This window comes from Manis javanica, chromosome 11, assembly GCF_040802235.1.
Source record: "Manis javanica isolate MJ-LG chromosome 11, MJ_LKY, whole genome shotgun sequence".
Lineage (NCBI taxonomy): Eukaryota > Metazoa > Chordata > Mammalia > Pholidota > Manidae > Manis > Manis javanica.
In genome coordinates this window covers 103,485,431-103,511,725 of record NC_133166.1, presented here as the reverse complement: position 1 = coordinate 103,511,725, position 26,295 = coordinate 103,485,431, and the positions used below count along the sequence as shown (strand labels likewise).

General features: G+C 56.1%; 1 protein-coding gene across 6 annotated transcripts in view; it reads left to right on the top strand.

The window, feature by feature from the left end:
* The window catches only part of SOX13 (SRY-box transcription factor 13), a 42,486-nt gene extending 18,647 nt beyond the window's left edge, over positions 1 to 23,839 (top strand). For 3 of the 6 annotated variants that reach the window (XM_073217102.1, XM_073217103.1, XM_073217104.1), the window contains exons 2-14: positions 12,620 to 12,818; positions 13,984 to 14,095; positions 14,177 to 14,263; positions 15,432 to 15,604; positions 16,043 to 16,111; positions 16,279 to 16,393; positions 18,672 to 18,757; positions 18,962 to 19,124; positions 19,529 to 19,638; positions 19,750 to 19,846; positions 20,147 to 20,290; positions 21,200 to 21,416; positions 22,020 to 23,839. In XM_073217102.1, coding sequence (XP_073073203.1) covers positions 12,621 to 12,818; positions 13,984 to 14,095; positions 14,177 to 14,263; positions 15,432 to 15,604; positions 16,043 to 16,111; positions 16,279 to 16,393; positions 18,672 to 18,757; positions 18,962 to 19,124; positions 19,529 to 19,638; positions 19,750 to 19,846; positions 20,147 to 20,290; positions 21,200 to 21,416; positions 22,020 to 22,296 — 1,848 coding nt within the window. In that variant the 5' untranslated portion in view covers position 12,620 and the 3' untranslated portion in view covers positions 22,297 to 23,839. Of the gene's footprint in view, positions 1 to 7,180; positions 7,408 to 10,186; positions 12,417 to 12,619; positions 12,819 to 13,983; positions 14,096 to 14,176; positions 14,264 to 15,431; positions 15,605 to 16,042; positions 16,112 to 16,278; positions 16,394 to 18,671; positions 18,758 to 18,961; positions 19,125 to 19,528; positions 19,639 to 19,749; positions 19,847 to 20,146; positions 20,291 to 21,199; positions 21,417 to 22,019 lie in introns of those variants that run through there. The other 3 variants (XM_073217101.1, XM_073217099.1, XM_017651297.3) reach the window with 3 other exon arrangements.
* Positions 23,840 to 26,295: the final 2,456 nt, after the last annotated feature.

Sequence of the window (26,295 nt, the reverse complement as noted above, 5' to 3'; positions counted from 1 at the left end):
TAGTTCTAGAGGAGGGGAAGGCCTTCTGGCTGGGGGGGCAGGTCTGACACTGTCTGGCTCTGGCCTTTTCTATACACTTCAGTTAGTGACGTTAATTATGGCTTTGTGAGCATGGGGTTCTCCAAAGGGAGCCGGTCTCCAGCCTGCCGCCCGCCCTGCCGCCCGCCCAGTCTGACACTAGCCCCCGGCCTGTGAGCCTGTGTTTATGCTCTCACCTCTGCCCAGCTGCAAGATGAGAGGCGCTGTGAAAGTGCAAATTATTAGCAGGTTCATGTTCTTCATCCCTATTTTATTGTGGCAAAATATACAATAACAAAATTTACCATTTTAACCATTTCTAATTGTGCAGTTCTGCGGCACTAAGTATACTCACAGTGTACAACCGTTACTACCGTCCGTCTCCAGAACTTTTCATCCTCCCTAACCGAAACTGCATACCCACCAAGTAACAACTCTACCCTCGCCCCTCTCTGTAGCCCCTGGTAACCTCGATTCTGCTTTCTGTCCCTATCTATGAATTTAACTATCCCAAGTACCTCATGTCAGTGGAATCATGAAATACTTGTCCTTTTGTGCCTGGCTAATTCCACGTAGCATGTTTTCACGGTTCAGCCATGTTGAAACATGTATCAGAATTTCCTTTTTAAGGCTGATAAGATTCCATTGTGTATATTTATACCACATTTTGTTTATTCAATTGTCCCTCCATGGACACGTGGGTCATTTCCACTGTTTGGCAGTTATGAATAATTTGCTGTATAAACATAGGTGGACAATATTTCAAGACCCTGCTTTCACTTCTTTGGGGTGTATACCCAGAGGTGAACTGCTGGGTCATGTGGCAGTTTTCTCTTTAATTTTTTGAGGAACCTCCGTATTGTTTCCCATGAGGCTGCACCATTTTACTTCCCCCCGGCAGCTGTGTGCATCCTTGCCGACACCTCTGTCTTCCTTGCTTCTTGCTTCCTTTCTTTCTGTAACAGCCATTGTCATAGGTGGTCTTCACTGTGGTTCTCCATCTTTCTACGGGGAAGTCAAAGCCCTGAGACACGCTCAGGAACACCCTCTGTGCTGCAGAAGCAGTTCAGGCCTTGGGCCCGGGCTTCCGCGTGCCCGTCTTCGCCTCCATCTTTAGCCTCTTCTCCCTTGACCGGTCTGTCCCCAGCCCATCAAGGGGGCCTCGTGCTGTCCACGGACTGTCAGGGTCGTTCCCTTGCCATCCGTCCACAGGAGCAGGATGGCTGTGACCCACTAGAGGAGGGTGACTTTGGACGTAAGGATGAAATTTCAGTAATAGTAGGTTTGAAGAGTTGAATCTTCTCAACCATGGGCATTGGGTAAAATAAACGTTTGGGGCAGCCATAGGGGAGAAGATGTGCCGTCACTCCAAATGGCTTTATAAAGAAATACTTAATGATTTCCAGTTGTTAGTAACATAAAAACTTCCCTGGGTACAGTGTTAAGTATGTGTTGGCGGCAGGGTGGGTGGGGAGTAGTATAAAAACGTGCTTATGAGCTCAATGATGAGAAAGAAAACCATATAGAAAAAAGAACTTAAAATCTGCCAAACTATTATGAGTAGCTACTTCTGGATTGATGGGAAGTGAGTGATTAATTTTTCTGTATTTTATTTTAATTTGGGGGGGGATTTTTTACAATGAGCACACATTCCTTTTATATTCTGAAAAAAATTGATAAGAAAATAAGAATTGAGTGCCACTGTCCGTTAGATGGACCTGCTACAGGGGCCTGTGGAGGAAGTGCGTCACTCTGCTTGGTGCTGCTGCGGGTCAGGCCTGAGAAGTGGCCATGAGGAGTAGAGGCATGAGGCTAAGTGGCTGGAAGGGTGGCCAGAACCCAGGGGAGGAGTGGTGCCTGGAAGGGAGGTCGGGGCTGGGGCAGCCTGGGCCTCTGGAATGCTGCCCCTAATTCTCTTGGAAGCCACTGTGGTAGGACCCCGGCTTTGAATCACCTTATCTCTGCAAATGCTGTGTGGGTCGGCCACCCTGAGCTCTTGCCTGCTTTGACCTGGTCTCCTGGCGTGGCTGGAAGGGGAGTAAGTGAGGCCTGCAGCCTGTGAAACCAGGGTTTTCTCAGCCCCAGGCCTGCCTTTGACTTCTCTTGGCTGAACCCGGACCTGCCTGGGTTCCTTGCGCACCCCCATCGTGGGAGCTGCCGTGGCCCAGGTTGGAGGTGGAGGGCAGGTGGTTCAGGATCCAGGGATGGCTCTCTTTGGCTCTTGGGACCTCAGGCCAGTGGAAGAGAAGCCAGTACAATCCAGAGCTTAAAAGAAGGGACTTAAAAGCCAGTCTCTGGGTTCAGCCTCTTGGTCACCACTCACTGGCTGTGACCTTGGGCAGTTGCTTAACCTCCTTAAGTCTTTGTGTCCTTGTTGGTAAAACAGAGACAACAGCAGCTATTTCACAGGGCTATTGAAAGAATTGAGAGAGTTGACCCCTGTAGATGACACTTAGCATCTTGTGTGCTCGATTCCTGTTCTGATGCTAGACTGCCAGGGCTCAGATCACCTCAGGTGCCTCAGTCTGGCCACCTGCAAAACGGAGGTAATAATACCGTCTACCCCAGGTGGCTATTGTGAAGATTAAGTAAGTTAATATAAGTAAAAGTGATTTGGATAGAGCTTGGCACACTGAAAATGCCCAGCAAACGTTAGCTGTGGTCTGAGGGTGTCTTCAGCTGATACACACCAGTGTGGCAACCACTTGTTTGTTTGTCATCTGCCAACTCTTTGATGGTCCCAAGGGTCCCATCTGATTGGTTAGTGCCCGCACTTGTTAAATATTTTGAATGCTGCTGTTATTATTTCATGATTATTAGCGTTGTGGGCTCCAGATGTCAAGATCCCTCCTGGAACCATACCTCATCCCATCCCTTTCCTAGATCTGCCTCTTTGGTTGAGGGGGGCCTGCCTGCATTTCCCAAGGTGTGCTGGCGCTGGATGGTGGGTCCCAGGCCCACCGAGGAGTAGGTGGCCCCTGTGGTGTGATGAGCACTTTAGATGAAATCGAGACTAATTACATACCGCTCTCCCCTGGCTTCTCTGTCCTTTTGAAGTGCAGCCAGAGCCAAGAAAAAAAGCCACCCGTAAGCAAAGCGGACCGTGAAAATAACAGAAAGAAAGAGGAAATCTTGCTTTTGCGGCAGGCTTGGCTGCCTATGGGGTAGATAATGGGAGAGGAAATGCAGCCTTTGCAGAGAAAAAGAACAGGACACTTTGTTCGCTGGAAGAATGAAGGCAGCCTGAGCAAGAGCTGCTGAATTGGGGTTTCCGATGAGTGAGCCGTCTTGGGGGAGATGGTGGTGATTAGGCTAAACAGGTGCAGGTGGTGTCCCACCCAGAGCCTCCTGGGGCAGGGGGGTAGCAGGAGGGGGAGGCGGGGGGCAGCAGACCTGAGCGGGGACTCAGGTGAGGCCAGTGTGCGCCGGTGCAGCCATGGCCCCTGGCCGCTGGGACCGCCTCTGCCATCGCCTGCTTTCCCTTTTAAGCTGGGGAGCTAGGTGCTCGAACCCCTCTGGAAGCCCCCAGACCTTGTCTCACGGTGTGTCTTTTGTGTGCCTTAGGGGGGTACATCCCAGGGAGGAGAGGATGAGGCCAAGGTGGATTTGTTGATTATTTGCCGACTTCCTGGGTTCAAGGCTGTGTTCCTGTCGATGCTGCCTGGTGGCCCGCATTGACTGATTCTTCTTTTTCTCTCGTACCAACTACCCATCTCCGTCGCGGACCCATTTCTCCCATCCCTGCAGTGGATGGCTGAGGCAGGAAGCAAGAGGAAGTGGGAAGAGTCAGATTCCTTTCCTGAGCCCTCGGGGACCCCAGGCTGGGATGTGAAAGTGTCCTTTTGGGCCGGGGCTGCGGGCTCACGGATGGGACGAGTGGACGCCGACATTTGAAATGCCTTTCAGAAAGGCCTTCGAAACTCAGGCTGGTTTGGGGCTGAAAGCTCTGGCTGGCAGAGCTCCCCTGGAAGTACATTCATTCATTCGTCCAACCACAGCAACTCTGCTCTGTCCCAGGCATTGTGCTATTTCATGTATAGTACTTACTAATTCTCTTAACAGCCATGAGAAGTAGGTATTGTCAGCCCTCTTTACAGATGAAGAGGTGCAAAGAGGTTACGTCTCAAGCATTCCCTGGGCTCCTACTTAGAGCCGTGTGGAACCGGGTGACTCTCCACTTTGCCACCCTTCAGCCCCCAGTACTGGGTTGCAATGGTGATACCCATTAGGTGTTCACAGCTGTGTGTGCGGCTCCGGGCTTCACCTGTACTGCCTTGTGTACTTCTTGCAGCCACACTATCGGATATGCATTACTAGGCCCACGTGTAGGTAAAGTTGTCAGCTTACAGAGTTGAACAGGTTGGCCTGTCCATGTCACTAGTAACAGGGTGCCGGGGTCTGAGCCAACCCTGCATGTCCCCAGAGCCTCCATGTCACCGTGTGCCACGAGAGCTCAGTCTGCACGGCTTAGATTGGTTGCCAAGCAGAAGCCAAATGTACCCAGCCCGTGCCAGGCCTGGGAGGAAGGATGTGGCAAAGATGACCCTTTTCCAGCCTGCTGTGTCAACACGGCTGTTGTCCTTCTGTGCCCGCTTGTCCTTCTGCCCCTCTTGGGCCCCAGAGGAGACGAGGGAGCTCTTGAGTTCTACAGAGCTTTTCTGTCACCAGCCTGGGCAGGGGAGGCACGGCAGCTCAGCCAGATATGCAGTGGTGCTGAGTCCGTGGGGTTCCCTTGGCAAATTCTGGTCCTCTCGGCTTGTCCTCACTGGGGGGGGGCCTTGGTGCCTGACTAAGTGTAGGTTCCCGGCAGCGGAGATTCCAGGCTGACGTTCCTGATGGGACATTCAGACAACCTAAGGGGGGTGGTGACAGCCCCAAAGAGTGGGAGACCTACGGGGAGCATGTGGAGAAGGAGAGGGACGTGAGCTGCTGTTTTCCAGATGGGGGTCTTCTGGGTGTTTGGCCATGAGGGGTCAGAGAGGCCTCCCCAGGGGTAATGGGGAGGGTTCAGGGAGCAAACTTGTTTTGCTTTTGACAAACTTGACATTCAGTGTTCTCAGTTATCCAACAAGGTAGTTTTTTCTTCCTTTTTAGAGATGGAGAAATAGAACCCCCCCCCGCCCCCAATGCTCCTCCATTGTCACATAGCTAGGGGTACACGGTGGGGCCAGGCTTCAGGCCACAAAGGGGTGGGAACAAAGCCTATTTTCTTTTTGCCATGCCAGGATGCCTCTCAGCAATGCCAGGGCCACGCCCGTCTGCCTGCAGAGAAGCTGCAGGCCACAGAGGGGGCCATGTGGGGAGGGGGGAAGGCGGGGGTGTCCTTCCTGGCACTCTGGGGGTTGGAAGGGAGAGATCCCCTCCTGCTCATGGTCTGTCCCTCCCTCCTCCCCTGGGCGCTTATATTCCGGGCCAGACTCTTCCAGTGAGCTTTACCTTCTAATCACAAAGCAGGTATCGGAGTCCTCACTTTTACACGTGAAGAAACTGAGGTTTTGAGAGGTTGAGTCTTCTCCCCAAGGTCCTAATGTGGCCTTGGTTTCTTTTGACTATTTCTTTGGCCATGACTCAAGTCAAAAGCAACTAGAATCCTGTCCATGGTGAGGACAGTGGCAGGTCTGTCCTTGCTGGGGTGGGATCCGTGATCTGGGGTAGAGGGTGCATGGCCAGGGCGCCAGGTGACACAGGAGAAGACAGTGCTTTGGGCCTTAGTGAGGCTTTTGGGTTCAGGGGCCACCAGTGCTGGCCCTGGGGGGGAGAGGGAGTGCATGGCATGCCCCTCACTCAGTGCCCTGTCTTTGAGTTTTTGCCCTTTGTGCTTTCCTTATTGTGGTTAATGTTTGGGGCTGTCGCAAAAGGGAGGCCTTTGACCACTGGCAATGACAGCCTCAGCTGCCGTGCTGGTCTTGGGCTGAGCGCTGCGCAGGCAGAAGACCAGAGCAACTGGGCCTGTGCAGGACAGAGGCTCGCACTGGCCCCTGGGAGACACGGACACGTCGTGCGGCTGCCTCCTGGCCCTGTGCGGGGGTGCTGGAGATGGCATACGTTCTGAGGCAGGTGGGCCCCCCAGAGAAGGGACTCCTGAAGACCCCGGTACCTCTTCTCGGTTTTATCCCAGCCACTGGGGAGCCTCGCTAGCCCTCCCAAGCTGTCCTCTCTCCCCCTGGACTCTCCCCCTGGGCTGGGCGAAGACTCAGTGCCTCAGCACCTGCCAGGAACATCACAGCCACCGTCCCGCCTCGGTGCCGGAGATGGGGGAAGGCTGTCCCTCCTGCAGGCTGGAGGACAGGAGCTGGGGGTTCACGGAGCTGCCATCAGCTGGTGTTGGCTGTTCTACTGGGTGAATACCACCTTGGCCAGCCCAGAACAGCCCAAGGACTGGGGCTGCTGGCTGTGGCAGCCTCCTGGGCTGAGCTAGACCAGGCCCTGAATCTGTTACCCACCAAGGCCCATGAAGGCTGGAAAGAAGGGGCCTCTCAGGAAAGCTTTGCCCCAAGCCCTTAGCCGGCGCAGCTCCCAGTTCTGAGTAAACAGCAGAGATAGGATCGGGCGTAGCCAGGAAGGGTGGCAGGGTGCGGCCTGGGAGAAGAATGGCAGGATGTGGCACTGGGGCACAGTTCTGGGCACCCACGCCTTGGGCTATTGTTTAGGGCTGCCTGGGGCTCTCAACTCTCTGGGGCTCTGAGAGGAAGTGACATTCCCCTGGGACTCAGGCCCTGCCCCACCCCTGCTGTGTGGATCTCTCCCCTAGATGCCCCTTGGCACCCCCCACTCGGGGCCAGCTTGGGAGCGGGAGCCTGCAGTAGGGGTCGGTGTGTGCATGGTGGGAAATGCAGTCACCGGCCGCCCTCCAAGGGTCTGCTGCCTGCTCGGTCTGTCTTCCTGTGCCCTTGGGTTTGAGTCACCCGTCATGCTCGGATGACTGGAATTTATCTCTATCTTTATCTGCATCTAGATATTTGGGAGGGGAGCTGTCGTTGTGGAGGGAGGAAGGGCTCAGAGTGAAAACTCCTTTGATTCCAGTCCAGCTGGGCTGGTCGTTGGTCGATTGGGGGAGGAAGTGGCTGGTGATTTGTTTGGGGTAGAAAGGGGCCCGGTGTCTGTGTGGGCCTGAGTGGGGGTCGGAGGGGCTGGGAAAGGGTTGGTTGTGGGGAGGAGAAAAGGGAGAGGATCTTCACCTGCAGTCCGCTCTGTCACAGAAGAGCTGTGTGCTCTGAGCCAGTGGCCCTCCTGGGGGGCAGGTGCTTCTCTGTGCCCTGTCCTGGGAACAGGATTCGGGGGCCCCAGCGCCTCTCAGCACCGGTTCAGAGACTCAAGGCTCTGGCATCAAGGCTGAGGATGGCCGGAGCCCTCTCCCCCTAGGGGCATTCACCTCTTACCGATGCTCAGGTGAGACGAGGCCTAGAAGGCAGGCAGCAGAGAGGACCTGGGTGGGGGTGGGTGCCCAAGAAGGGCAGCTGTTAGGCAGACCAAGGATGTTGTTCGGTGTCCCAGCTGGTGGGAGGTAGTCCAAAAGCAGTACTGCCTAAATAAGCCCTGTGAACTTGACCTCTCCAGGCTTCAGTTCCTCCATTTTTAAAATATGAGTATTGCTGAGCAAGAGGGAAAAGACTGGTATAGAGGAGCACGTCCACCCGAGTGGAGGCTGACTAGAGTGTCCTGTGGCCTCAGGGCCTTTGACCAGGACCTCATAACTTTGCTGGGCTGCTTTGACTGACGGGCGTCTGGAGAGAGGGGCAGGCGTGGCTTCTGGCCTTAGAACCTCCCGAGAAACTGGATGATCGAAGCATGGAGCGGACTCTGTAAGGAAGTAAAGGAGTTCGAGGCATTTAGTCTCTGGAAAAGAAGACTTAGCGGAAGGCTCCAACAGGGTCTTGAAATCCGAAAGGTATGGAGAATGTTACTTGTCCCAGGGTGTCAGCAAAAGGAAACGGACTTGCTTTGCTGCAGGGGTGACTCAGGTCACTCGCAGGAGGAGCTTGAGTGCAGGGAGGAGGCCGCTGAGGGTAACTGGTGTGAAATGAACCGCAGGGAGCAGCATCTTGTAGTGATGGTCGTACAGACGGTCCCCTACTTAAGATGGTTTGACTCGGGATTTTTCAGCTTTAAGATGGTGTGCAAAAGTGAGACCAAATTTAGTAGAAACCACATGTTGAAATCAGAATGTGGGTCTTTTCCCAGGCAGACGCATGGTCCGACCCTCTCTTGTGACCCTGGGCAGGGCAGCGAGCCGCTGCTCCCGTCAGCCACATGGTTGACGGTGGGCACCTGACATGCAGCCATCTGTGCCCACGCAGCCACTCTGTCTTTCGCCTGCAGCTCAGTGTTCAGTAAACTCCATGGGACACTCAGCACTTCATTATAAAATAGGCCTTGTGTTAGATGATTTTGCCTAACTGCAGGCTAATATAAGTGTTCGGAGCACGTATAAGGCAGGCTAGGTTAGGTGTAGTAAATACATTTTCGACCTAAGGATATTTTCAATTCACAGTGTGTTTATTGGGACATAATCCCATCATAAGGCAAGGAAGGTCTGTAGTTGTCAATTAGTACACATCCAGGCAGCCTCACGCTATGCTGCGGAACTATGTTATACTCTCTGACCATTGTACACATGTGCTGGGCACCTACTATGCGCCAGGCACAGTGCTGAATTCTGGGGCTTCGGTGTAGAGTAAAACCACGTATATTTCTGCAGTGCCCCGGGTGGGGTTGGGTAAGTTCTCAGAAATAAATTAAGCAGATGAAGATAATCGTTATCAACCGTGATAAGTACTTTAAAGGCCAAATTCAGGCTGCTGGGAGAATGTAAAACAGGTGCATCTTACAGCGTCTGGAGTACTAATGGAAGGCTCAGCCTTTCATACTGGGTTCTCTTATTTCCATCTTATTATGGAGGAAACAGGTTCAGAGAGGTTAAGTCACTTGTTCAAGATTGTACAGCAGTAAATTGGGCAGAGTTGGGATTAAAATGTACCCAGGTCTGCTTGGTGCCAGATACTTTTCTCTCAACCACCTGACTCTTCATGGGCACCTGTGCAGTATAGGTTCTTGTACCCATTCTATGGATGAGGACACAGAGGCTCAGAGTGAATTAACTTGGCCTAAGGTCACACAAGGCAGCTGTGTTGGCAGGGCAGGAATTTGAATCCAGGTGGTTGAATCCAAAAGCCTGTGAGTTTTCCAATCCCTGTACCGTTGACCCCCGCCCCCACCCCAGGTCCCCTCCTTTTACAGACAGAGCCTTCAGGTGTGAAGCGACCTGTGCAGGGACACCAGCTGCAGAACAGCAGAGCAGGGACTGTGTGTCCACTCCAAGCCCCTCCCTCGTTCTTTCTTCTCTCCTTACTGAGTTTATCACGTGGGGCTTTTGCTCTGGGGAAAGAGAGGCGAGGTGGTGACGGTCCAGCAGGCCTGTGTTCGTGGAGGGCAAGAGGGAGGCAGGGCAGTGCCCAAGGACCCTCTCCTATGGTGAGTCCCAGGAAGGAGACCAGCAGGCCGGGGCTGTTTCTTCTCCATCAGCAAATGAGTCCAGAGGGGACGGATTGAGCCAGTGCCCAAAGCTGAATGATACACCGGTGGGAGTTATCAATACACCCGACAGGGCTGTCTGGTGGGGCACCCCACCCTGGTGAACAGACGGATGCCTCCAACTCAGCTTGGCTGGTCACCAGGAGCCATTTTCTTTGTTACCAGGCACTGTGCAGAGGCCAGGATGAGCTATTGGGAGCCCCAGGAGGCAGGCTTCCCAGTATACAGGTACTCCATGGAGCCCGGCTGGAGGTGCTCCTGGGGACGCAGTGTGAGTAGAAAAGCTCAAAGGGAGATGTCCTAGCGCGGTGCAGTGCTGCCCAAGAAGTATGTGAGCCACGTGCGTAATTGAAAATTTTCTGGTAGCCAAGTTAAGAAATATAAAAAGAAACTGGTGATATTAATTTTAACAATTTATTTTATTTAACCCAGTGTATCCAGACTATTATAATTTCAACATGTCATCATTAACCAGTCATTAATAAACTATTTTACATTCCGTTTTTCCCGCTAAGCCTTGGAAACCGGGGTGTCTTTTACACTCAGGACATTTGCATCGGGACTGCCCGTGTTACAAGCGTTCAGTCGCTGCCTGTGGTGAGTGGCTGTGCTCTCGGGCAGTGCGGTCGGGCAGTGCGGTCGCAGAGTTAATTAGGGCCGGTAATCACCCCTGCCTCCCGCTCGGGATGGCTGGAAGGTCAGCATCCTGCCCTGGGGAGGTGGCAGCCCGATAGCTCGCAGGCCTCAAGGCCTCCCCAACCTGCTCACCGAACCACGTGCCTGGCTGCTTGCTGGCATCCCTGCGCTGCAGTGGGAAGAAAGGCTTGGAGGTGGGAGCTGGAGGGCCGCAGAGCTAGGACTGGAGTCCAGAGCAAGGAGGTGACCTGGTGACCTGCCCAGGCCTGTGGCCAGCAGAGCCGTGGGTGTGGGACGAGGTAGCGCAGAGCCACGCCAGGGATCAGAAGCCCACAGGCCCGCATTGTCCGCCTGTCACACTTCCTTTGGCTTTATTGCCTTTGTCCAGCACCCTATTGTCTGGTTTCCTTTTGTCCCCCTTTCAGCACTGCTGCCTTTTATTTTCCAGCCAGCCTGGTTGTTTTCATTTCTTTTGTCTGAAGTTCCTGAGAGGAAGGTTTTATTTTCAGCGGTTTGATTAATTCACAGCTTGAGCCCGGGGTTTGTTTGTTATGTAATTGCTGCCCTCAGCTTCAGGATAATACCTCTCCCTGCCTTCCCCTCCCCCATGGCCGGCTCCCCCGCCTCGGGGCCTGGCTCTGCGCCCCTCCCTGCACCCGGATGGGCTGAGCCGCCTGCTTCCTGGACGCTCTCCAGGTCCCTGGGCGGCGGGGAGCCCAACCGTGAAGCCCCAGGGTGAGCTGGCCGGGGTCCCGTCTCTTTCCTGGGCTGGTGTCCTTGGGGTCAGGTGTGCCCCTCGCCCTGCAGCACCCTGTCCTGGATCCCACACCAGCCCCCAGGGCACTCTGCCCTTTAGAAGTGGTGGGAGAGTCTAGTCTGGACTGCTGTCGAGGGTGGCATCATAGCAAATGCATCCCCTTGAACCATCGTGCGTCTGCAGTTATTTAACGCTGTGCCTGGACTCTTTGTATATGGCACATTGCGCCACCCATTATACGTTACAAGAAACCTTTTATTGTACAGAGTTGATGCAATATACAAACAGTATACACACCTGCAATTGAATTTAAGGAATGTTTTACTATATCTGATTTTTGCCTTACACTCCCCCTCCTAAAAATTTAATGGCTGTGTAAAAAAAAACTTTTTAAATTTTACCCAACAGTGTTTCTTAAACTAGCATGAATCAGAATCACCTGGGGCACTTACTGAAACAGACCCCTGGCCCCGCCCACAGTGATTTGTGGGTGACCCATGACAGTGCCTCTCAAACAAGCACCCAGGCCATCTTGAGTCTCTGGGTCCTTGTACTGCATTGCAACTAGTGGTTTAACAAAGGCACATCCGGGCTTCCTGGTACCATGGTCGGTGTTCTGGTTTGTTGTGAACACCATGTGAGTTTTATCACAACTGCCCATTTTACAGATGAGCAAACTAAGGTACGGAGAGGTTAAGTAACTTGCCCAAGGTCACTCAGCTGCTAGTCAAGTAGCCAAGGTAGGACCCAGGCATATTGGAATCTGTTGTGTGTGCCCACAACTCTCATTTCAGTGACCTCAGACAGTGAGCAGGTGAGCTGTGGGCATCTGCTGCTCTGGCCCGAGCCTGACATGCCCCCTGGAAACTGCACCCCAGGATCCTTTGATTGCTCACCTACTCCGGATGTCTTAGGTGCTGGGGAGGCAGCATGGGGGCCGCGGTTACCCCAGGGATTGCAAATGCCGAGAGGGGCCAGGCTCAAAGCGGAGGTTGCCACTAGCTAAATACAAGGCAATACTTTGAAGCTGTGCATATCCCAGCCTGTTATTTATTTTCCCACTTCTGGTAGATACATGGATGTAAGAAATATTTCACTTGTATCTTGTCTCTATTACAAGGAAAAAAGAGAACAAATGTAGACATAGGGTTGCTTATACTTGGTTTCCAGTTGAGGAGTGGTGAGGACTAAGGCACCTGGGCCTGTCCGTAGGGGGCCTGCCGCTTGAGTTCAGCCAGGCCACAGGCCAACTTCAAGAGAAGTTCAAATCCATTTTTTTGATGTGATATTTTGTGATTTTTAAATGTTGGTAAATAATTACAACTATTATTGCATAATTACAAATACAAACGTTCACAGACACACATACATGTTTATGTAAATTTGGCTTTTTTGGGCTCAGAAACAGCCAGCTTTCAACCTTGTGGATGGACCCATCAGCCCACCAGTTCCAACAGGCTGTGCCAAAGCCGGGGTGGGGGGCAGTCTTCTCTCAACCTTCCTATTAAAAAAAATAAAAATGAGGGATCAAAGAATCTTTCAAAATGTTTCATCATGGGATGGAAATGCAAGTTAGAGTTTGTGCGTGTTTGTTCTGGGCCGGGGAACGGGTGGGGGCGTGGAGGGCACTGCCCCTGGGGCTCGGGACTTACCTGCTCACCCTGTCCCTCCTCTCAGGATGTCCATGAGGAGCCCCGGCTCTGCTCAGCTGGCCCTGGAGGGCGTTGGCACCATGGTGAACTGTACTGTCAAGTCAGAGGGGAGGAAGGAGCCTTGCCAGGAGGCCCTCCAGGGCTCAGCCGCTACAGCCGAACCCCAGCCTGGAGACCCAGCCCGGGCCCCTCAGGATGGTGCTGACCCCCCAGCTCCAGCCCAGGTGCCCAGCCCTTTCCCAGGGGCTCCTGGGTCAGTGTCCCCACCCACACCTGTGCTCTGTACCTGGCCTCTGCACTGAGTGCACTGAGCCAGGTGGGCACTCACCCCCTACCTGGGCATAGGGGCGGGCAGGAACATTCATCTTTGGGGCAAGACTTAGGTGAGTGGGGAGGGGCTTCCAAGTTCAGCCAGGCCACCTGTCTGAGCGGGTCATGGACTCACTTGCATGATATTAACTGCTCATGCACAGGGGTAGTCCTTACCCCCGAGGACTAGTTGGGGAGATGATATATATACACACACACATATATATATATATATATGCTCCAACTTTGGCTTAAAGGTAAATCTACCAGCTTTCTTACATAACAAGGAAATCAGCCTTACTATCCAAGCCAGAGCTGAATTGCAGTTAGAGACAATAGGTTGGGGTCCTCATCCTTCCAATGAAGGAGATAGACGACCCAAGCAGTAAGGACTCTTGTGGCTCTCAAAAATTCTGATTCCATGCAAGAGACGTAAAAAGGGACCATGTGATTAAAAACCCAGTGAGTGAAAATGAGAGTTTTGGGTTTCTGAGGAAGGACCCAGCCTGGAGGAGTGTGGGGTGCGGGGAGGGGGTACTGATGGTGATTGAGGAGGACTTCCGGAGGAGTAAGCTGGGCCTCCCAGAACAGAGAGGACTCAAATGAGAAGAGGAGAGAGGACAGTGTTGAGAAGGGGTAAGGGGGTACCCTGGGTGGAGCTGTGGGTGTAGGCAAGCGAGTGATAATTAGCAGCTGGCTTTGGGGCCCTGAGTCGCAGTGCAAGCCTCATTCACGTGCATTAACTCGTGCATTAACTCGCTTGATCCCAGCAGCTACCCTGTGACAGGCAGGTATTAGCATTTCCATTTTCAGAAGGGGGGAGTCAGGTTCAGAGAAGTTGAGGGACTCATGTGGGATCAAGCACCTTGTGAGTCACTGTGCCTGGCCTGAAATCCCAGTCTCTTGCTTCCAGCCTTTTGTTCTTTTCACGTAGGGAAGTGGGGGCAGGGGGAGGGCCCTCCTGAGGGGCCAGGTGGAGCCTGGAATTCCCCAGGGTGCTCGTCCCTGGGGTACTCAGCTCCCCCTGCAGTCTGCCTCCCTTCTCCTGAGGGTGACAGTGACATTCAGTGTGTCTTGCAGGACTGCAGCTCGCCAGAGAGCGACGGGTCCCCAGGGCCCAGGAGACCAGGAGGTCCTGCAGCTGCTTCTGGAAGCCAGGAGAAGCTGGACTTCCACCGGAACTTAAAAGAAGGTAAGATCTACCCTAGTTGGAGGCAGGGGCCTGCGCTGGGAGGTTTAGGATGTTGCCTCTCATCCCCTTGGTGTTTTCCAGTTGTGCCGGCCATCGAGAAGCTGCTCTCCAGTGACTGGAAGGAGAGGTTTCTGGGAAGGTGTTCCGTAGAAACCAAAGATGTCAAAGGTAAAGCCCCTGGGGTGCCAGGAGGGGCGTGGCTGAGCCCCTTCCCTTTCTGGCCTGGCCATACAGTCTGGATCTGTAAGGGAATTCTTGGGGTTCTTGGTGCCCTCATACCTGACCTGCGCCACTCTGGATTAAAAACCCAGCCCCATCTTCACCTGGGGACCCAGCATGTGGGTCTGGCTCATCCCCAGGCAGGAGGAATCACAGCTCGTGGGTATGAATTTGGGCTCTAGTTACTAGGGACCCTTGTAACCTTAGGCACATCATTGCCACTGCCCAGATCTAACTATAAAATGGGCCAAATATTCCCTTTCACTGCTGAAAATTAACTGTAGGCCACCAGGACCTCACTAGGTGAAAGTAAGGCGCTGCTTGGTTTCATTGCCATTATCATTTTCCCAGTGTGGCGGTTCTCACCCGCAGAGGGAGCTGTAGACAGTAACGGTGCCACCTCCTGAATGAGAACCCCAGGAGCGGAGGCCTGGGCATCTGTATTTTTCAGAGACTCCCTGAGTGATTCTGATGCAGATGCTCTGCGGCCTGGCATTTAGGAGCAAACTGCTGCATTGACATTGGCTAACGTGGAGGGCAGGGAAGTGCTAGCATTTACTGGCTGAGGACCATGTACCAGATCCTGGACTCCTATCTTTACATTGATGGTCTCTGTATGGCCCAGTGAAGTAACAATTACTGTGCTCATTTATAAACTAAAACAGCTCAAGTGCAGGGAAGTTGGTAATTTGCCCAACAGCTCCTGGGTGGGGTGGGTTGAAATGAGGATTTGAACACCGCTCTGTCTCGCTCCAAAGCATGGTGTGTGCCACTGGGCTCCTGCCTTGGGACGATGACCCTCCCTCACCTGTGGCAGGCCAGGAAGTGGGCTGAGGCTGAGATGCCCACCAGTGGCATTTCCAGGGCTTGGAGTCAATGGATGTTGGGAACTTCTAGGGCAGCTACTTGTCAGCGAGCCCGATGAGGTGCCTGTCCAGGTCAGCATTCCAGCTGCAGTCTCCCTGCCCTCAGCCCCTCACAGCCTGGGACAGTGCAGTTGCTCAGTCCTGTCAGGTGGCTGGGTGCTTGCACGGGTGGACAGGGGACAGAGGGACAGGGACAGGGGTCAGAGGGACGGGGACAGAGTTCTCAGTGGCAGCCGTGCCCTGTGGCGCAGGGACCCAGGAGAGCCTGGCGGAGAAGGAGCTCCAGCTTCTGGTCATGATCCACCAGCTGTCCAGCCTGCGGGACCAGCTGCTGACAGCGCACTCGGAGCAGAAGAGCGTGGCCGCCATGCTGCTGGAGAGGCAGCAGCAGCAGATGGAGCTGGCGCGGCAGCAGCAGGAGCAGGTGGGGTCGGGGTCAGGGGTTGGGGGTCAGAGTCTCTGTTCCAGGGAGGGGTCAGCGTCTCGGTCCCAGGGAGGGGTTGGGGTCAGGGTCTCCCAGGGAGTGGGCACCAGGCCTGGGGGGCAGGCAAGCAGGGTCGGCACGGGTGGGGCTGTGCCAGGGCGGCAGGGCCCCGTCTCTGGCCACTCAGAAGCCCTGTTGGGGGACAGCAGGTGGAGGGGCACCAAGCCCCTGCTGAGCCTCCCTCCGGCCTCTCGGGGGAGGGTAAGCTGCCCAGGAAAGGAGAATAAATCCAGGGTTGGCTCTTCCTTCTTGCCACCCAGCCCTCCTCCAGGGTGTGTGCAGGCGTGGAGGGCAGGGTGTGGCTGGGCCTGATGGCAGTGTGGGCCGTGGGCCCAGGCCTAACCCGGCCCCTAGCCTGCCCCTGTCCTGTCCCCACAGATCGCCAAACAGCAGCAACAGCTGATTCAGCAACAGCATAAAATCAACCTCCTCCAGCAGCAGATCCAGGTAGGAGGGGAAGGTGGGGTGGCGCGGGCAGCAGGCGGCATGGGGTCACGTGGGTCATCTTGACTGTCCCTGCCCCAGTCCCTGCGCCCCTCATCTCTGGGCCCATCCTCTGTTCCTGCGGGAGCTGTTGGGGCCCCCAGGGACTCACAGGGTTTCTTTGCCCTCAGCAGGTCAACATGCCTTATGTCATGATCCCAGCCTTCCCCCCGAGCCACCAGCCTCTGCCTGTCACCCCCGACTCCCAGCTGGCTTTACCCATTCAGCCCATCCCCTGCAAGCCAGGTGAGTGTGGGAGGCAGATCCCACCCTGGGGGCTGCGCTGGGGTCGGGGAAGGAGTCCAGGACCACCGTCCTCCGTTTATCCGCAGTGTGGCCTTTCCCGGCTTCACTTACGGATCTGTCCAGGGGAAGAATAATCCCCTTTCCAACTTCACTCTGAGAATGAAAAGAACAACATGCGGAGAACCATGCAGTGCTTCCCGGGGAGCAGACAGCCAGTCCCGGTCTAGTCTCCCGTTTTCTGCCCTTGAATGTTCACTGAGGTTTATGCATTTCCCACATCACATTCCTGTTCCTGCCCTGACCATGTCACTCCTGCCTTCTGCCCCGTCCCTGAAGTTCGGCAACACAGACAGGACCAACCACGTGTCAGGCCCTGGGTAGTCTGGTGGCCGTGAGGGTGATCAGACGTGGACTTTGAGCTCAAGGAACTGCGGTCCGGGGAGGGAGGACGGGAGACACCAGAACCTGGGGAATCTGGGAAGGCGTCTTGAGGGGGCTCGTGACTGGGCCTGGGAGAGTGGACTGGGCGCGAAGAGCTGGGGGCTGACGGTGGGGGTGTGGGGAGAGGGCTGTGCAGACTGGGGCCCGGGTGCTGTTGGAGGTGGGGCAGCGTCAGCCTGCGATGGGTTGGCATGTGGCTGGGGAGGGCTGTGGAGTTTGGAATTCGTTTTGTAGGATGCGGACATGCTTAAGTGTTTGAGTTGAGGATGTGCTGCCGTGCTGGCTGTGGGTGATAGGGAAGCGGAGGGGCACCTACCAGAGGCTGGACCGCAGGTGCTGTTGAGGATGATGATGGAGCGGCAGCCTGAACTCGGCAGTGACAGGAAGGAGGCAGAGGTGGAATTATCAGGCCACGATCATTGGTTCTTTGTGGAAGGTTGTGGGACAGGGCAGAGAGGCTGCCCATAATGGCCTCAGGAGTGGGAACAGCGTTCGAGTCAACCCCCCTGGGGCCACCCTGACTTTGCAAGTGACAGAGCAGGGATCTGAGTTCCCCTGGGCCCCATACCAAGACCTGTGGTCAGCCCCACTCCGCCGCCGCCCGGTTCTGCACCAGGCACTCGAGGGTGGGGAAGGCGGAGCCTAAGGGACTAGAAGAGTCAGGCCCTACCTTGAAGGAAGCTTCCAGTGAGGGGGTGGGAGGGCCTGGGGAGCAGAGGGTTGGAGGTGGGGGACAGGGCAGCAGCCCAAAGCCAGGTGGTTGTGGTGTGGAGCCACAGGGGTGAGGAGGGCAGGGGCCTGGCCAGGATAGAGGGCCACGTGCGCCCCGGGAGAGAGCAGCGGATGTCAGCTGGGGAAGACCTGGACTGGCCACCTGCTGAGTTCGCTCCAGAATCCCAGCGGGTGGCGCCCGCAAGCGGCGGGAGGCCCCTTCCCAAGGCCGAGGGAATGAGGCTTTTCCCCGGCTCCCCAGCCTTAGGTGGTGCCCCATCGCCCTGCAGTGTGGAGTCCAACTCCTGCTCGGCCTTCAGGGCTCTGAGCCCACCTTGCCTGTCACCGGCCAGTCTCATTTCCCACATCTCGCCCTCACACCCCACTCCATGCATCCATCTCCACCCGCCAGCTGCAGGCACCAGCTTGCAGCTCGCCTCCCCCTGGGAAGCCTGCTCCAGTCACCCCTGCTGGAACAAAGTTCTCTGGCGTGCTACCCACACAGCTGGCCACCACTGGCCACGTGGTTTGCGATCAGTACACCTGGCTTACCTCTCCACCTGCACTGTCAACTCCTCAACACTGGGCCTGGTTGAGGGAGAGTATGGGAGGCCAGGTAGACGAGAGAAAGCCGTGTGGATGTGGAGTAGATGTGGGCTGTGGAGTCTAGAAGGACCGGGGTTCATGTCTTGGTGCTCTCATTTATTAATGATGTGGGCAACCCATATGAATTCTCCAGGCCTCAGTTTCTTTATCTGTAAAATGGGATAATGTATTGAGCGCCTGCCACATGCAGGTAGCTGCTTTTGTACCCTGCACACAGGTGCAAGTACCCACAGGATGAGTAGATGACAGAGCTGTTCTTATCTCACCACTGGGGTGGAAGCCCAGGCTCAGTGGGTTGGGACAGGCAGGAAAAGGCTGAAGATGTCCATCAGTGTGCAGAGCAGAGGCAGACGAAGCCCCAGGAGGCCCTCAGCGGCGTCCTGGGGCTGCAGAGCGCAGTGGTCGGAGGCAGCTGGGCTAGCTCCGGGCCTCTGGCCGTCTCGTGCTGCCGGGACCGCCAGCAGGGCCCGTGCTGTTCTGTGCTCATCCGAGACTTTGCCCCTTGCCTCCTTTGCCACAGTGGAGTACCCGCTGCAGCTGCTGCACAGCCCCCCTGCCCCCGTGGTGAAGAGGTCTGGGGCGCTGGCCGCCCACCACCCCATGCAGGTACCGCCACACCCGCTGGCCGGGGCCCTCCCTGCAGTGGCTGCCCACTGCCCAGGGAGCAGGGGGGCCTTTGTCTCGTTTACCTGTTCCTTCCATCTCTTCTCTTCCTGTCTCCTTGTCACTCCTGGGTCACCATATGTCCCCTCTGCCCCTCTGTGGGGTGTACTTTGGTGTCTGACCCCCTGACCTCTGGGTCTCCCTCAGGAGCCCTCCCAACCCCTGAACCTCACAGCCAAGCCCAAGGCCCCCGAGCTGCCTAACACCTCCAGCTCCCCGAGCCTGAAGATGAGCACCTGTGGACCCCGTCCCCCCAGCCATGGGGCCCCCACACGGGACCTGCAGTCCAGCCCCCCCAGCCTGCCGTTGGGTAAGCTTTCGGCCAAGTGCACCTTTCCCATCAGCATTCGCCTCGAGAGCTGGGAGGGTGTGATAGGGCCGTGGGTGGGTCCTGACCCCTCCAGAAGGGGTCAGACCTGCTGCATCCGGAGGTGCCCGCCCCACTCCCCACCCCCACGTCTGACTAGGTGCTCCAGGATCAGAGGTTCAGGCCACTGAGATGCTCACTTTCCAGGGGTGATTCTTACTTTTGGTCTGGGTACCTCGCAAAAGCCAGTATCAATGATACCCCCTTGGGGATGAGCTATGCAACGGCCCTGGGGCGGGGCAACAGGGAGCTGCAGCCTAGGCAGGTACCTCACAGGAGTGGCAGGCTGTGACCTGGGTTGACCCCTCCACAACCTGTCCCTTCTCGTCTTACCTTTTCACGCATAGGCTTCCTTGGTGAAGGGGACGCTGTCACCAAAGCCATCCAAGATGCTCGACAGCTGCTCCATGGCCATGGCGGGGCCTTGGAAGGCTCCTCCAATGCCCCCTTCCGGAAGGTATGGACCCCCGCTCTCTTCGTACCTGGAAGTAGGCAGGAGATAGGCTGAGCCACCAAAGGGAGGGGAGGGGGGCCTTGGGGTGACACAAGTTGGCCCTGTCAACCCCAGGACCTCATCAGCCTGGACACATCCCCAGCCAAGGAGCGGCTGGAGGAGAGCTGTGTGCACCCCCTGGATGAAGCCGTGCTGGGCTGTGACATGGATGGTGAGGGCCCCCACGCCGGGCTGAGGGGCAGGAGGACCCCCTCTGCTTCCCACCAGGGCTGGCAGGGTCAGACTGTCTGTGTGCGACCCCTCCTGGCCCTTCGTCTGTCTGTGGCGTCCTCTTACATGGCTGGCCCTGGTCTGTCCCTGGGTCCCTGACTGGCCTTCCCTGGTCACTGCTGGAGCCTCCCCCGTGCCCCCTAGTGGTCAGGCATGGGCCATCGCTTTCTGCCAGCCCTGGGGGACTGTGCTCATCCCCAGACCTGCCGCCCTGCTGTCTGACTCCGCCCCTGCCCCCCAGGTTCCCGCCACTTTCCTGAGTCCCGAAACAGCAGCCACATCAAAAGACCCATGAACGCCTTCATGGTGTGGGCCAAGGACGAGCGGAGGAAGATCCTCCAAGCCTTCCCAGACATGCACAACTCCAGCATCAGCAAGATCCTCGGTAAGGGCCAGCGAGCGGGGACCCTGGGGACTTGAGGGGGCCAGGAGCCATAGTCCAGCAGGACCTGGTTGCAGGAACAACGAGGTCTACCTGGGGCTTGCAGGGTGATAGTCCACGCCGTGTGGAGCACCAGTGGGGTCTGACGGGGTACGGAAGTCAGGCGGGACGTGGGGTAGCTGGGTCCTAGAGTCTCGTACCACTGCAGCGCTCTTCTAGAACCTGCACCCAGGAACTCAAGGGTGTGTGTGTGTGTGCGTGCATGCACACACGCACATGTGTACATTCCTTAGCCTCTGATCTCCCTCCCCTGTCCAGCTGTTTGCCCAGATCCTTGCAGCTGGCTCTGGCAGGAAATGGGAGAGGCTGGTGTTCTTCAGGTGTCAGTAGAAAGGCTTTTTAAAGTATATGTCCTGATTAGAGGCCGAGGAAGGACACAGGGCAGGACATGTGTATCGCACCTGTCCTACCTCCTTCCTTAGAAGAGGGACGTTGTTTTTAAGACTGAGGCTCCTCCAATGTCTCCTGTCAAGTGAGACACCAGGTATTTTGTCCTCAGTAGGGAGCCTGTCTGCATTGTTGGGGACCTGGGGTGGCTGCTCCTTTGTTTATGCAATTCATACAAACTAAAGGGTTCCAGAAGTTGCTGGGTGGTTTGGGATTGGGGTGGGTGGGTGCTCTGTCTTAAGCTGGCAGTCAAATACCCATCTACATGCCAACTTTATTCATTTGCAAGACCGAAATCCAAGGGGCACACACACAGAGCCAGGCCCTTGCTAAATGCTTGAACAGATATCATTTTGTTGACCCGCTTGGAGACCAAAATCTTCCAGGAGCCTCCAGGGCCTGCAGGGGATTGGGGGTGGCTGACGAAGCTCAGAGCTGACTGTCTGCCCCGGGGGTCTGGGCCAGGCTCTCGCTGGAAGTCTATGAGCAACCAGGAGAAGCAGCCCTACTACGAGGAGCAGGCGAGGCTGAGCCGGCAGCACCTAGAAAAATACCCTGACTACAAGTACAAGCCGCGGCCCAAGCGCACGTGCATCGTGGAAGGCAAGAGGCTGCGCGTGGGCGAGTACAAGGCCCTGATGAGGACCCGACGCCAGGATGCCCGCCAGAGCTACGTGGCCCCGTGAGCAGGCCCTCCCCGGGTGGCTGAGACTGCGTGCGTGTGCGTGTGTCTGTGCAGCCCACATCAGTGGCCGGGTGGTAGTGTGTGGCTTCCCTTTGTGACTCCAGGAGCGTGGTATGTGTATGTGGGTGGCATTTTCTGTCTGGCTGGGCCCGTGTGCAACCATAGAGGTGAGTGTGGCTGAGGGGGCCCAGCCATGTGTATCTGGAGAAATGTGCCTGCAAATCTCATTTCTGGCAAACTCGGGTTCTAGGGATACCAGAAATCATACAGAGGATTCCTGATTTGATCAGGAGCACCCTAGTGGATTCCTTTAAATAGGAAATGTCCCGAGGGATTTAAATGTATAATTTCCAAAAACTAGATTTGCACACAGTCCTCCAGGAATATCTGGGGAACACATGCAGGTCCGTGAGTCTGCGTGTGTGTGGGGCACCGTAGCCGACAATGAATTGGGCCATCAGAAAGCAGACCAGGGGGGCAGAGCGTCTTGGAAACGAAAGAGGGTGGGGCGAGAGGGCTTGCCCTGAGGAGGCCAGCAGGGGAGCCAGGTTGGGGGCGAGGGGAGGGTGCTCTGTGACCACAGGTGTTCTCTGCCCGCAGCCCGCAGGCTGGCCAAGTGCAGATGAGCTCCTCAGACGTCCTGTACCCTCGGGTGGCAGGCATGGCCCTGGCACAGCCCCTGGTGGAGCACTATGTGCCCCGGAACCTGGACCCTAACATGCCTGTCATCATCAACGCCTGCAGCCTCAGGGAGGAGGGCGAGGCCACAGAAGACAGGCACTCGGTGGCCGACGGGGAGATGTACCGGTACAGTGAGGGTGAGGACTCAGAGGGCGAGGAGAAGAGCGACGGGGAGTTGGTGGTGCTCACGGACTGACGTCGGCTGGGCGGGCCCGGGCCTCTTCCCTGGGGAAGACGTGGCCCCAAGATAGGCACAGCCTGCCGACCTGGACCATGTTGGTACTTGGACTTGGACATGCCTGGGAGGTGGGCACAGCTGTGCACCTGTAGATACATCCGTGATGGGAGAGGCCCCCACCCACCACACCTGAGGAGCTGTTGGCTTAGGTGTGCAGCACTTGCATGGTGGTAGTGGGCCAGCCACCTGAGCTCCTTAGCCTCTGCGGCTCATGGCCAGGGGACACTGGATGACCCCTCTTGCAGGTCTACCCAGCCCAGGGGTGTGGCAGCTCCAGACCTGTCCCCCTGGGGCCATATGCTTTGTCTCCATTCTTGTCCTGGCTGGACCAGCCACTGTGGGACCAACACCCTCCCAAATCGCCCCTCCATCACCAGGACCACTTTGTTCTTTGAGCAAAACGGTCTAGCTTCCCTCCTGTCTCTGTTTCCTGCCGAGCCATTTGTGCCTCTGGCTGCTCTATGTGTGTGTGTGATGTATGTGTGCGTATGTGCATGTGTGTGTTTGCATCTGTTCATTCATTGCACAAGGTATTTATTGAGTGCCCACTATGTGCCAGGCTCTGTTGCTGAGTTCCTGTGGGTGCGTCTCTTGATGCCACTCTGGCTTCTTGGGGGCCTCTTTCTGTGCTTCTTTGTCCCCAAATTGCTACCTCTTTGTCAGTCTGGGTGTCTCAGGTTCTGCGTGTTCTGTGTGTATCTCTGTCCTTGTTTCTCTGCAGGGCCCTTTTTGTGTCTCCCTCTCTTGGTGTCTGCCTCTGCCCTCTCAGTGCCCACTGGTCACACAGGTCTCTGTGGACACCTGGCCTGCCCTTGGGCCCACCAGCGCCCTGATCTCCACCGTCCACACCTTCACTCCCTCCCCGACTCCTCTGGTCAGTTCCCACGGAGCCATTTTTAGCTCCGAGCAGCATGGGAATACGCTCAGCCGCCAAGGGCCTGTGCCCTGGTACCCAGCCCCTGGTCCCAGCCTGAATGCCTGGAGTGGGGGCAGGGGATTGGTGGTGCCCCCTTCCTGTGTGCGACACAAGCCCTGGAGAGCGGGGCTCCCACGGCAGCTGGTCTCCATTCCTCCCTCATGAGCAGGGCGTGGGAGGGCCCCCCATTCTTGGCTGGGGAGAAGGCTTGGGCTTGTCTGCCTGTTCTCTGCTCCTGCCTCAGCCCTGATCATTTTCACAAGTTATTCTGCCAAGAAAATCAAAATCCCATTGGCACCTGACTCCAAAGATCCAGAACAGCCCTCGGGTAAGGGTGGGGAGGGAACCCCAAATCCTACAGGGGCAGATGTGGAGCCTGCCTGCCTCCCGTATTCTCCCCTCACCCCCCACCCCATGCCCAACTTCTCTCCAGGCTGTTTCTTTTTTTATGACTGTAAACATAGATAGTGCTTTATTTTGTTAATAATAAGATAATGAGTAACTTAACCAGCACCTTTCTCCTGTTTACACTCGGGGAATTTTTTTTGTTTTCTGTTGGCATAATAAAAACCATTTCAGAATCTGGCCCTTGGTGCAGGGGAAGGGGAGACTGGCCCAAGTCCAGTGCTGTCAGCCGGAGCACCAGTGCCTCGTGGTGGCAGTGGGAGGGAACTTCAGGAGTGGCTTTGGAGTGACACCCCCGCGGATGGAGTCCACACACCCGCCCTGCCCCTGCCCTGCAGGACCTCGCCACGTAGCATGTCCTGGGGAAGAAGGTGGTGGTGACAAGAGCGCTGTAATGAGTCTGGGAGTCAGTTCTCTGGAACTAGCCACATGGCCTCGCAGTATGTGTGAGGGGCTCAGGTCTCTCCTTTGGGCCCCACTGTCCCCTGAAAATGAGGCTAAGCCGTACCTGTCATTCTTAACGCTCTTTTGGAGAAGGAGACCTTTGAGAGTCTAATGAAAGCTGTGTACCCTCATCCTAGAGAAGGGCTCACATGGACACCCTGAGCCCATTTATGCCCGCTTCAGGGTACAGGCTGATGAAGCAGGGCTTCTAACGATGTGTGTCAGGGCTCTGTGACCTTATGCTTTGAGTGAAGACTTTGAACCTTAACCCACTAGGAGAAATAACAGTCCATCAGATCTGAAAGGGGAGGATGACAAACTGAAAATGCAGGGCAAGGATCAATAAAAAGACCAACTCTGTGGTTATAAATCCCATTAATGGGGAATGGGGGCAACAAAGCAAAATGGCAGTTCTTGGGGAAGAATTAGACTTGGGTTGGGTTAATACAGGTGTGCATTCGCAACAAGGGAGGTGAGGGGCCAGGGCACACCAACAGGCCTGGTCCCAGGTGTGTCGTGCCAGTCGTGACGCCCTCAGTAGGAAAGACCACTGCCACACCGTGCGCCCAGAGGCAGGCACCCTGCATGGAAGAGGCCTGGGGGGGCCCGTAGATAGGTCCTTAGGGGCGTAGCCGAAAGGGCCAGGGATGTTTAGTCCAGAGAAGAGACTAGGGGAGGGCGGAAAAGACAGGATTGCTTTTTTCAAAGCTGTCAGGTCAGTGACATGCAAATATTCTATGTAACTCACGAAGTAGGACTTGGCCACTTGACCCTCAGGGTCCATATTTTGGCTTAACCTAAACATGTTGGTATGGATGTTCAAAGTGGTATGAACTTCGCAACAAAGTAAGTATTCAAAAAGAGGCTCTTGAATGCTGGAAAGGGGATTTCTAAGTGGGATAGGGTGGTGTGAGAGAAGTTAGGTGTGGGTGATTCCCAGGGAAGCAAATGGGAGGGAAGACTCCTCAAGAATTAGGGTCCTGGCCTTTAGATCTTGGGAACAGCCTAGCTGCGGGCTTGTGCTGGTTCTTCCCACGCCAGCCTCCCAGAGCTTCGGGCCTCCTTTCCTTTGCCCTCCCACTGCAGGAGCTGGGGCAGGCGGCAGAGCCCAGCCTGGCCCCCGGGATGCAGGAAGCCCTGGGAAAGAGCAGCATGGGTGGCCTGTGCTGCCCTCTAGTGGTTGTGTGGGAGAGCCTCTCATTTTAACTTAATTGTCCAGCTTGCCCGCACCCCCACCCCTTTCCACCCCTCTCCAGTCCCTGCTAACCCCGCTGTCGCCCCCCACCTTCCTACAGACCGAATCCGGGCAGTCTAGGCAGGGCACCCCCAGCCAGGCTCCTGCTCACCCTCAGCCAGTCCTGAGTTCCTCTACCTTCCCTATTCCCAGGTCCTCTGCGGCCTGGTGGACGCTGAGGCCTGTCTTGCTCACCTCCATTGCCGGGAACCCTTGTGCCTTCCTCGTCCCGGCTGCTGAGGCAGTCCCGGGCTCTGCACCCTTTTAGGATGGGAAGAACCCTCCACGGGAACGTGCTAGTGGTGCCCTGGACCCCCACTCCCAGCCACAGGAGAGGCAGGGTGGGGTCAGGTGAGTGGGGAGGCCAGGCACAGAGTGTCTTGGTCATTACCATGAAGGCTGGGGCACGAATTTTTTCCCTGCCCACTTTGTGCTTTTCCTGTGGAGGCCAAGGGTCGGAGACCAGCCTCTGACCCGGGGTGCTTTGCCCAGACCTCCTGCTGAGTGTCTAGGAAGGGGCCTGAGGGAATGGAGTCCAGGCCACCCTTGGGAGTCTCCAGGGCCTGGTGCTGAGCCAGAGGGCAGGGGTGCTGGTCAATCTGAGGTGGCAGCGAAAGTAGAGATGGTGGGACCATGCCAGGCTTTGTGGGGAAGAGGGGTGCCTAACTCCCGGCCCAACCCCTGGAGACCGGAGGAACTGGGGGTGTGGGCCTCTGGTGTAGGGTGGGCACTCCTTTGGTGCAGGTGGTGGCCAGGGCCAGAAGGGCACAGGATGACTCCTGGGGGGCCCTGTTCCAGCCGTGCCCTGCTCACCACCTCACCGCCATCTCCCCTGCTGACATCCAGGCCCAGGAAGCTGGGAACAAGGCCACCTTCACAGGGGTCATTTCTGCCCCCAGTTCCACAGGTGGGTCCGAGAGGATCAAGGCCAGGCGATGCCACAGAGTCCCTGGGAAGC